The sequence below is a fragment of the Anolis sagrei genome, chromosome 1 (assembly GCF_037176765.1).
Source record: "Anolis sagrei isolate rAnoSag1 chromosome 1, rAnoSag1.mat, whole genome shotgun sequence".
In the NCBI taxonomy this organism is placed as follows: domain Eukaryota; kingdom Metazoa; phylum Chordata; class Lepidosauria; order Squamata; family Dactyloidae; genus Anolis; species Anolis sagrei.
In genome coordinates, this window is record NC_090021.1 from 127,166,418 (window position 1) to 127,177,844 (window position 11,427).

Below are 11,427 nucleotides of genomic sequence, written 5' to 3' on the forward strand. Positions count from 1 at the left end.
AAGGGGAGTTGTTCCTCTTCTTGCAGGGGAACTGGGACCTTCCTTAGGATGTAGAAATGACTAATCACAATAGGACTTTATTTCAGTGCATCTTAAAGCACAGCCTTTTTTATGTCAACTCAGAAGAAATCATGGTGCAATCAGGCGGGCTGAATCTACACCGTCATATAATGCAGTTTGAAAGGCATTATGTGGTCATATAATAGAGTTCAGTGCTATTCAAAATGCATTATATGGCATTGTAGACCTGTCCCCTTTCCCCTCTGCCAATAAATGCATGGAAAGGGGGATGGTACACAGCAGACCAGCCTTCATTAGGCCCAATTCTTCTGTCCACACTGGGCCCATCCTGTGGGGCTGCTCCAGAGTTTCAGCCAAATTCCAGACTATGCCCAGAATTTCCTTAATGTACTCTACAAGAAAGACTGAAAGTCACCAAAAATCATAAAGACAACAAGGAACAACTATAGGATGAGTGTAGGCTATTAAACCCATGTAGACAAGCCAATGAAAGTCACCATATACATAGTCATGTAAACAGTCAAAATTATGGAATCCAAGGACCACCTCTCTTTGCACACAACTCACATAAACAGACAAAGGTATTTCCTTTGAATTTCAAACTTTCTTGAATCCTCTTTCTCTCTCTTTCAAATATTGCCCAACTACTTTATTGATTTAAATGATGTTTCTAAAGCACAGGAGTAGACTGTTTTAGTGTGAACCCAACCGTTAATGAACACCCAAACCAATCAATGGTAAAACTCCAAAGGTCACTGTATTTGTCTCTAAGGTCGATGCAGGGAATGAAACTGTTATAAAAGTATTCAGAGTTCAGAAGTCAAATATTTATTAACACTGAAGGAAAGATTGAGTTGATTACATAGCTTCCAATAGGAAGGTAGTCTCTTCTTTCAAATAAAATGCAATCAATATTGTCCAACAAAGAAGTCCTCAATTTATTAGATTTTTCCCCCACTTACGAGACCTCAGCAAAGTTCAATTTGTGTTATTGGCTGTACTGATGTGCTGAAACCGATTTGCAAGAATATTCTGTGCCAAGTCTATTTGTTGATGCAAACTATAGTTCTGCACAGCCCTCACTTGTAAGAGTGTCCTTCATATTTCACAGTGTACATTATGTTAGAACAAATAATATTTGCTGTAATTTTTAAAATGTGAAATGGGGAAAGAATTAAAAAATCTCTTCAAGATTTATTCTTCAAGGTCTGAGATAATGGTTTGACATTTCTAATAGCTTTTCTTGGTTCTTTGAGTATTGCACTGCATTTGTGTAAAGCTTGTATGGCAGAAAAAGCCAAATGAACAAGGAATGTCGAGGTTTTGTTTATGTTTAATATTTCCAAGGTGAGGTTTATCATGAGAGCATTTAGGAAGAAGCCTACCATGACTCAATTAGAACTATGATTATGCTTTGCAATAAAATATTATTATGTAAATGTACATTGCTAATTACATGATTAGACTTACCCTAATTGTGTTATCTACAAAAAGCAACTATCAGTGGTTTTTCCTCTTTGAGCCAGCAACAAACACAAGACAAATTATGATACTCTAATAGCATGATTCAGATGAATGTGACCACCGTGGCGATAACAACAGAATAAAATTAGGGTTAAATCCTTGCAGGTATAATAACATGGCACTGAGGACTCTTATATCTCTCTTTGTTTCTTTTGTTCACTAACAACAAACAAAGAAGATTTAACAGTGTATTTTTCCTTATCCAGGTTTCTTTGTTAAGAAAGAAAGTGACACAACATTTTAAATTGATTCTGTAGATCTAAATTTGGAAAACGTTCTGTTTTGCTCCTCGATTTTTGGGAGCTTATAACTTTTATGACAGCGAAGGGCAAATGAGTAAGAAATGTTGACGTTCTGTTTACATTAAATATTTCTGAAGTAAGGTTTATTCTGAGAGCATTTAGGAAGAAGTCTACTGTGACTCAATTTGAACTACAATTATACTTTGCAATAAAATATTATTGTATAAATGCTAATTATATGCTAATTACATCAGATATAATTTGACTTTGAAAGCTAAGCAGGGTCAGCCTTGGTTAGTACTTGGATGCCAATGAACACCAGGACTCTAGTCTACACTATAGTTTAGAGCTGTGGTTTTCAACCTGTGGGTCCCCAGTTGGTCTACAACAGAAATCCCAGCCAGTTTACCAGTTGAAGGCCAAAACATCTGGGGATCCACAGGTTGGGAACCACTGGTTTAGAGGAACTGGAAAAACCATCTCTGAGGCCCAAAGCAGCACTAGAGAGAGCACGATCATCCATTTTAAGGAGGTGGAGGGTGGGCTGAAGGAATAAAACCATTTCTCCCTGTTTTCCTTCTGAGTATTTTTTTTCCTAAGAAAACGCTGTGAAATTCATGGGGTTGCCATAAATCAGCAGGTGACTTGAACACACAAACACATATAGAATGAAATGTGTCTCTGAACTATTATGGACCTGTGATGTGGATAAACCCTGGAGCATGTCCACCAGACATGGTCCACCATAAATGTGGCAGGGGGGATGTCAGTAAAAACTTGTGACGTGTCTCCTTGCCATCATGACAGCAGAAGTTAGTCTCTTGTGAGCAGGACTTATCTTCAATCAATTCTGGGTGCATCTACACTGTAGAATGAATGCAATTTGACATGACTTGGGTTCAAATTACAAAAAAAGAAATTCCACCTGAACATTAGGAAGAATGTTTTTATTGTAACAGCTGTTCAGCAGTGGAACTATCTGCCTTGGATGGCCATCTTTCAGGGTGCTTTGATTGTGCTTTTCCTGCATGGCAGAAGGTATGGTCTCTTCCAGTGCTATGATTCAATGACTTTAACTGCCATGGCTCAATGCTATAGAATTCTGAATTGTGGTTTCGGGCAGTATTCTCTGGCAGAGAAGGCAAAAGACCTTGTAAAACTGCAACTCCCATCATGCGACAGGATTGAACTGTGGCAATTAAAGTGGTTTCAAACTGTATTCATTCTACAATGTAGATATGCCATCTGTCTAGATCCAGACCACTGTCTGCAGCTCATTAATCAGTGCTTGCCAGAGTGAAGTGATGACAGATTGCTTCCTGGCTCGGCCTTCCTCTGATGACTTCTCCATGAAACCATATAGCTAGAATTGAGCAGCAGCAAATGTTATACTTTATGTGACCTATGGGAACTCACACATATTCTGTAGCAGCAGTGAAAAATATGGGGGCAGAGGAAGCACATTCTGTGAAAAAAATTCTCCCCACTCCCAATTTGGAGCCAATGAACGTTCTCCAAAGAACTCTTGGCCGCTTCTCATTGAAACCCAGAAACATAAACTGGGCAGGTAACCTACTCTAGCAACAAAAACAAAATGTGGAGGAAATTCCAGATGTTGAAAATTACTGTTCCAAAATGCTATGGATAATATCTTTTTTGGGACACTTCTTCAGTGATTTATTATTATTATTATTATTATTATTATTATTATTATTATTAAAAACATTTATATTCCACCCTTCTCACCCCGCAGGGGACTCAGAGTGGAGTACAAAATATAGACATGGCAAACATGCAAAAGCATAAATATATACAAACATTAAAATCTGCTTTAAAATCATTCTATTATTGCCTCATTGCACTGCCCCAAAGGCTTGGTCCCACATCCAGGTCTTCCCCATCCTTCTGAAGGACAGGAGGGAGGGGGCTGATCTAATATTGCCAGGAAGGGAGTTCATAAAGGGAGATGCGTTCAGACAGGTACAGGCCCATAGCCAGGATTTTGATTCGGGGGGTGCTGAGTTTGATTGGGGGGGGGGGGCTGAGGATCTACCCTAGCAAACCTTTTGTATCGTTATTCCAATACCCCCATGCATATGGGACATATTGAGCATGGTGATCAGATCATGATATGAATAAACATAACAGTTTAAATAATGTACCAGTAGGGTCTTCTTGTGGACCACCCTGAGAATTTCGAGGGGGGGAGCCCCTCAGACCCCCACCCCCACCCCCACCAGCTACATGCCTGGACAGGAAAATTGGGCTGGGGATGTTTAGGAAGTCATATATGGGGAGTCATCGAAGTGTCCCTTACAAGTTGAACAAAAGTGACTTTGACAATCACATAGTCTCTGCAAAATTTTAGAAGCTCAAGAAGGGTGTGAAATATGAGGAAAAACTTACAGTCAAACTAGATGATGTAATGTGTAAAGGTGAAGAAGATGCATTTTTAAAAGCAAATAGCAGCTGAAGACAAGCCTCAGCATCCCTAGCCTTGACAAAAAAAACCCTCCTCAGAAAATGTTATTGAATAGAAAAGGAGGAGTGGAGGAAGGGCAGACAGAAGGAAGCAAGGGACGAGAAGTGGGGACGAGGTTTTGCTGGAGGGTAGGAGAGAGATTTCTAATTTTTTTGTTGCAATGACACTGTTGATTATGGCAGTGTGTTTTTTAGCATCTACAACCCTGGCTTCCTGAAGAACACTTCTGCAGATCTCAAGACAACACACAAAAACAGCCTTGGTGTCTTTCCTTCCCTTACTGCCTTAAGGCATGTTCTTTTTAAAACATGTGTGTACTGCATTCCACTAAGCCGAGGTGGGACAGAAGACGGCATTTGATTTATGTCAACACACATTTTATTTACTGAATGTGGCGTTACATATTTTTTGATCTATAACCAAATACAAGGCATCTTGAAGCCACAAATCTTCTTTTGCCAAGCAGCCAGAGGGAGCTGAAGTCATTCGTTCAGCTCCAAAAGCTGTAAATTTATCAAGTGCCATCACCATATATGGAGAAATTAGCTTGATGCAGCCTGATGCAGCTAATGTGTTCACCTCTACACAGTTCAGGCCCCTTACGCAAAGGTCAGAGGCTGCAATAACTAAGATTTATGATATCTTAGGAGTATTGACTCCTTTATATATGTGATTTGCTAATTCAGTGAGATGAGGTAAGGATAGCAGCAGGGAAGAATGTTGCTGGCCTACAGGGAACATTTTAGTTCCGTTATACTTAATCAGCAGAGAAAAGAAGAGGCTCTCTGTCTTTTACAGATATAATTGTGAACCCCAAAGTTGAAATGGTGTGACATTTGGGAAGATCAACTAACCACAATTTTATTTTCCATATAGTCTGTTAATCCAGAGAAGCGAGCACCATTTTTATTCCTAACCTGTAGAGTTTTACCTCTATGGCAATAAAGTTAAACACATTCCCACCACCCCATTCTTTGTATGATGTATAGCAAAAAAGATAGGTAAATTAAAAGGTGCTCTTCATGCAAATCACACAAGGCATTTAGGAATACAGAAAAGAATACAAGTAACATATATACTCATGTATAAGTCAACCTTATGTATACATCAAAAGCAGGTTTTCAGCCTAAATTTTTGGATTCATTGAGGGTCATTCTGCAAAGAGGAAAAAGCACCAGTGCTGACATGGGGCCAGCAGCCCACAGTGCTGACGCTGCCATTTTCCCACCCAGGTATTCAAAAGCAGAAACAGCAATATGATGTGGAGTGTAGAAGGGACTGTTGCTTCTTTTAAGTTGTTCTGGAATGAACTAGGTTCTTGCTTTTTGCCACTCTGCTCAGAGAAGGGGCTGGATCATTTTGAAATAAGAGTCAAGGTACTGTACAAATTTTGGGGTTGATTTTTAGACTAAATGTCTAGGTTTATACATGAGTACAATGTAGGCATGGGTAAACCTTTTTTGTCTTGGGGTCACATTGCAGGCCTAGCCAGGAGGGGGGGCACACTCTGGTGTAGGGCAGGCCTGGGAGGGGGAAGGTCCAGGAGAGGGCAAGTCCAGGAGGGATCAGGGCAAAACCTGATTGTTGTATGTCAGCCTATTCAGCCTGTGATTGTGTCTAATGAACAGGTTGCTTTGGATGATGGGAAAGACAATGTTGTTCATGTTCAAGTTGATTCCTCTGATGGGCATGGGGATGCTGTCCATGAAAATATTCCTGAAGGGAATGGGGATGATGGTCTATTTCCTGGGCCTGGTTTTAGAGATGTGGAGCCTGAATGCAGTTAGAGATGATGATTTAGAGAGGCCTGTATTGCTGCAAGGGGATTCTCAAGGTCTTGAGTCTGAGAAAGACTCTGCACTGCAGTCTCCTGGTCAGTTATCTCCAGGTACAGATTTTAATGAAGCCTTGAACAGAAGAAGTGTTTTTTAGCCAGCAAAGACAAACAAACCAGCAATTACGGTGTTCAGCCAGATTAGAGCAGAAGTTAGAAGTGAAACCATAGTTAAGGAAAAATCCATCCTTAGCTGTTTGGGAAATAGGGCAGGGATATAAGTGCCAAGTACAGACTCTAGCTTCAAACGAAGCAACATTGGATTCATGTTAAGTTTTTGATTTCTGTTTTAAGTGCCTTTGCTGTTATTTGCCTTTCAAATCAAGCATCTAATTTCATGGACTTCTTTGTACTATTTCTCTTTGGAACAATTGCTCTTTTTTCTTCCTAATCAATTGGATTTATCATTTAATGTGGATTACTTTTTATTGTTTTGGCTTTTATTACCTTCAATAAACTGCTTGCTATTTTAACTCAACTGTGTGGTGTTTAAAGTCAGAGGGGATCCTGGTCTGGAGTGCAATATTGGGTCATCCTCAGGCTGTCCTCCCAGCATAAGGATGGGGCTGCTCGCCCTATCCTTATGCCTGGAGGAAGGTGGAACATGTGTCGACTGCTCTGATCCTCGCCTGATCCCCCTCCTCATCCTCCTTCCCCGATCCTTAGGCTGTCCTCTTGGCATTAAGTTGGGAGGAAGACGAGACAAGCAACAATTGATAGTGCTCCAGAGGGCTTTCAGCTGCTACATGCCTCCCTTCCTCATCTTTTTGGCATAAGGATATGGTGGGCCATCGTGTCCTTCTGCCAAGAGCACAGGGAAAATAAGGACGGTCTGAGGTAAGCACCCAGGGGCCTATGCCTGGTGTAAATGGTATGTTTTTGCAAGCTGAGAGAAAAAAACACAATATGGGGAAATGAATTTAAATTCAGGATTACTTTGAAAATACAGTGGACCCTACACATTCACCGAGGTTTTGTTCCAGGACTGCCTTTGGATATCAAATTCCATGGGTGCTCAAGTCCCATTGTATACATTGGTATAGCAAAATGATGTCTGTTATATAAAATGGCAAAGTCAACATTTCCTTTTCAGGATTTTAGAACATATTTTCATGCTATGGAGGGTTGAATCTGTGGGCACAGAATCTGAGTCCAGTTGTACTGTTAGGGTTCAAGGATGTGTTACTGAGGAAGTCCTTAGGAGAGAAGAGAAAAATCAGGCAGAAGAATGTATGGAGTGCTTCAATGTTTGTAAGGCTTATTGAAAGCACTGACTTGGCTGAAAGCCAAGAAAAAAAGCAATTCAGTAGAACATATATGGTGAAGACACAAAAGAAAGGCGAAGAAGGAAATGGTTGGCTTCTGCACTTTGTCATAATGCCATGTGAACCAGGTTTTGAGGTAAAGGTTACTTCCCCATGCCATTGTAAAAATATCTTGCAATGGGAACCAGGGACTGGCAAATCACATCAGCACTGGGATTTAATCTTTGGCCATCTCACAAATGAAGCCCACTACTTTCCTTTGACCCCATTTTTGGCAGAGATTATTTTATCTTGTTTGGTGTCTTTATTACACTTATTTTTTTGGATGAAGAAATTACTGGGGAATCATGGTGCATCAAATAGAATGGCTGCATCATGAGAATGTTATCTGCTGCCCAGTTTTGCATTGAAGACTGAGTACTAATATGATGACTTCTTTTGGTAAGACTATTATGTAGCATTTGGCTTAAGGCAAACCAGTTTCATATCTTATTAGGATCGCATAGCTATTAAAAACCCAAAACTGTGTATTTCCCTTAAAACATAGCATTGAGGTGAGATAACGTAATTATGGAGGAATTTTTAGAAGCTTTTTATGTCTGGTTTTCTAAAATGCTAAAGTCATCAACTCCCTTCAGTTAGTAATGGATGATACACATGAAATGCTTATCATAAGGAAAAAATAATTCTCCTTAGCAAAACTATTTTTAGAAAGATTAATTAAAAATCTGCTTGTTAGGAAGGGAACTAACACAGACAGATCCACCTGTTATGCTTTTAATTTCCACTGAATTTTATTTTAATGCTTTTATAACTGAACTCTAAGCTTGTTAGTATATAATATCAGTTAAATAAAATTCTCCACAAGTACGATAATAATTTTGGACTTGGTCCCCAGTCTTGCTAGATGCTTCTGAAAGGGCAGGGAACTTAGATGTATAAGAACGGGTCAAAAAGTTTTGCTTTGTGTGTAATAAAAACATTACGAATGAAAATATAACAGCAGAAGTTGCTACAGGTCATAGCCTAAACCAGGGGTCGGGAACCTATGGCTCGCGAGCCAGGTGTGGCTCTTTTGATGAGTGCATCTGGCTCACCCGTGTATTCCCTTGGAAAGGAACTGAGCCCGCCTTTGGCTGATTAGGCCCCGAAGGAAGGGAGGAGGGAAGGAAGGGAGAAGGGAAGCAACGGGGAATCTTTTCCCCACCGAAAGCCCACCTTGACCCGTTGCGGCCTAGTCGCCTCCGCCGATCCCCGGCCTCGCGTAGCGGCATCGCCGGGCCCGGAGCAGGGAAAGCGGGGAAGAGGGGAGAGCGAGAGGGGCCTTTCTTCAGCTACGGCGCCCGAGAAGCGAAGCTCTGGCCGAGGGAGGGGAAGGGGCGGAGCGCGCCACGCCCCCTCTCGGGCCGCCGGGGGAACTGCACCGCACCGAGGCCGTTTCCGCCTCCCTTCTCGCCCTGACTACAGCTCCCGGCATGCCCCGCGATAGCCCTCCAGGCTAAGGGATGCCGGGAAATGTAGTCTGAAAGGGAAAAAAGGGAATTAGACACCATTCCCATGTTTATAGGATTGAATTTCCTGAGGCCTTGCAAAACTACAGTTCCCATCTTTGTTGTATTGTGTTTCCTGAGGCCTTGCAAAACTATAACTCCCATGTTTCATAGCATTGAGTTTCCTGAGGCCTTGCAAAACTATAATACCCATATTTTATAGCATTGAGTTTCCTGAGGCCTTGCAAAACTACACCTCCCATGTTTCTATAGCCATGAGTTTGGAGTGGCCTTGCAAAACTAGGACTTCCATTATTCCATAGCATTGAGTTTCCTGAGGCCTTGCAAAACTACAATTCCCATGTTTCTCTGGGTAAACAGGTAAACGCCCCCTTTTGAATCAGTCTGCTCGGTCATTAGCTCAAAGCTAACCCTTCAACGAAGAAGATGGCGAAAAGAAAAAAAGATGATGAGTATCGTACATTTCAGGATGAATGGACTGAAGAATTCGCCTTTGTAGAGAGAGCAGGTTCTGCGGTGTGCCTAATCTGCAATGACAAAATTGCATCGATGAAACGGTGGAATGTAAAGCGGCACTTCGACACACACCATGCTACCTTTGCATCAAAATACCCTGCGGGAGACAGCAGGAAGAAAGCGTGCCAAGAGCTGCTGAGCAGGGTGCAAGCTAGCCAGCAGCAACTCCGCGTATGGACCCGGCAAGGCGACTATAATTCCGCTTGTTTTGCTGGATCTTTAGCAATAGTAAGGAACGGAAAACCATTCACAGATGGCGAGTATGCTAAAACGTTGATGCTGGATGTAGCCAATGAACTTTTTGATGATCTTCCGAACAAAGATAAGATAATCAAACGGATACAAGACATGCCTCTGTCGGCAAGAACTGTTCATGATCGTACCATCATGATGGCAAACCAAGTGGAGGAAACGCAAGTGAAGGACATAAATGCAGCGCCGTTCTTTTCCCTGGCTTTGGATGAGTCAACAGACGTAAGTCATTTGGCGCAGTTCAGTGTGATTGCAAGATATGCTGCTGGTGACACACTGCGCGAAGAAAGTCTTGCTGTTCTGCCAATAAAAGGGTCCACAAGAGGTGAGGATTTATTCAAGTCTTTCATGGAGTTCGCTCGTGAAAAAAATCTACCTATGGATAAACTTCTCTCAGTGTGTACTGATGGTGCTCCGTGTATGGTGGGGAAAAACAAAGGATTTGTGGCGCTTCTCCGTGAACATGAAAATAGACCCATCCTAAGTTTCCATTGCATTCTACACCAGGAGGCACTTTGTGCTCAGATGTGTGACGGTCAGCTTGGCGAAGTGATGTCGCTGGTCATTCGTGTGATCAACTTTATTGTTGCCCGAGCCTTAAATGATCGCCAGTTTAAAACACTGCTGAATGAAGTTGGAAATAACTACCACGGTCTGCTTTTGCACAGCAATGTGCGTTGGTTGTCACGAGGGAAGGTGCTCAGCCGTTTTGCAGCTTGCCTGAACGAAATCCGGAATTTCCTTGAAATGAAAGGCATCGAGCATCCTGAGCTAGCCGAAACTGAGTGGCTCCTCAAGTTTTACTATCTCATGGATATGACTGAACATCTGAACCAGCTCAACGTGAAAATGCAAGGCATTGGAAATACAGTGTTATCCCTTCAACACGCCGTGTTTGCTTTTGAAAACAAGCTGGAGCTCTTTATCATGGATCTTGAAACGGGTCGTTTACTACATTTTGAAAAACTGAGACAATTTAAAGATGCATGCACAGCAAGTGAGCCCACTCAAAACTTTGATCTCCACCAGCTAGCTGGCTTCACATCCAGTCTCCTACAGTCGTTCAAAGCACGCTTCGGAGAATTTCGTGAGCACACTCATCTCTTTAAGTTCATCACCCATCCAAACGAGTGTTCACTGAACACAGCCGACCTGAGTTATATTCCTGATGTCTCCCTCAGAGATTTTGAAGCAGAAGTGGCTGACCTGAAGGCCTCAGACATGCTGTATTGACCATGTTTGGATCTACGTATTCATGTGAGCAGTCATTTTCACATCTTAAAAACATCAAGTCCAACCTACGATCACGTTTAATGGATGAAAGCCTCAACGCCTGCATGAAGCTTAACCTCACCAAGTACCAACCAGACTACAAAGCCATCAGCAAATCCATGCAGCACCAGAAGTCGCATTAATGGTGAGTATTATAACAACATTATTTAAAAGAATAAATTCAGAGGCTTATTATACTCACATTTAGTTGAATTCAGTCTTAAAATATATTATATGGCTCTCACTGAAATAAATTTCCAAATATTTTGCTTTCATGGCTCTCTGAGTCAAAAAGGTTCCCGACCCCTGGCCTAAACTATTCTCTACTCAAAACTACCATTCAACTAAGGGCCCTTACACACAGCCCTATATCCCAGAATATGAAGGCAGAAAATCCCACATTATCTGAGTGTGGACTCAGATAATCCAGTTCAAAGTAGATATTGTGAGATTTCCTGCCTTGATATTCTGGGATATAGGGCTGTGTGGAAGGGCCCTCAGTCACCAT

At 41.7% G+C, this 11,427-nt stretch overlaps 1 protein-coding gene across 1 annotated transcript; it reads left to right on the plus strand.

The window, feature by feature from the left end:
* The first annotated feature begins 9,305 nt into the window (after positions 1-9,305).
* Positions 9,306-10,880, plus strand: LOC132760675 (general transcription factor II-I repeat domain-containing protein 2-like). Its single transcript, XM_060753152.2, has one exon. The coding sequence runs from the start codon at positions 9,306-9,308 to the stop codon at positions 10,878-10,880; it is 1,575 nt and encodes a 524-aa protein (XP_060609135.2).
* The last annotated feature ends 547 nt before the right edge of the window (positions 10,881-11,427 follow it).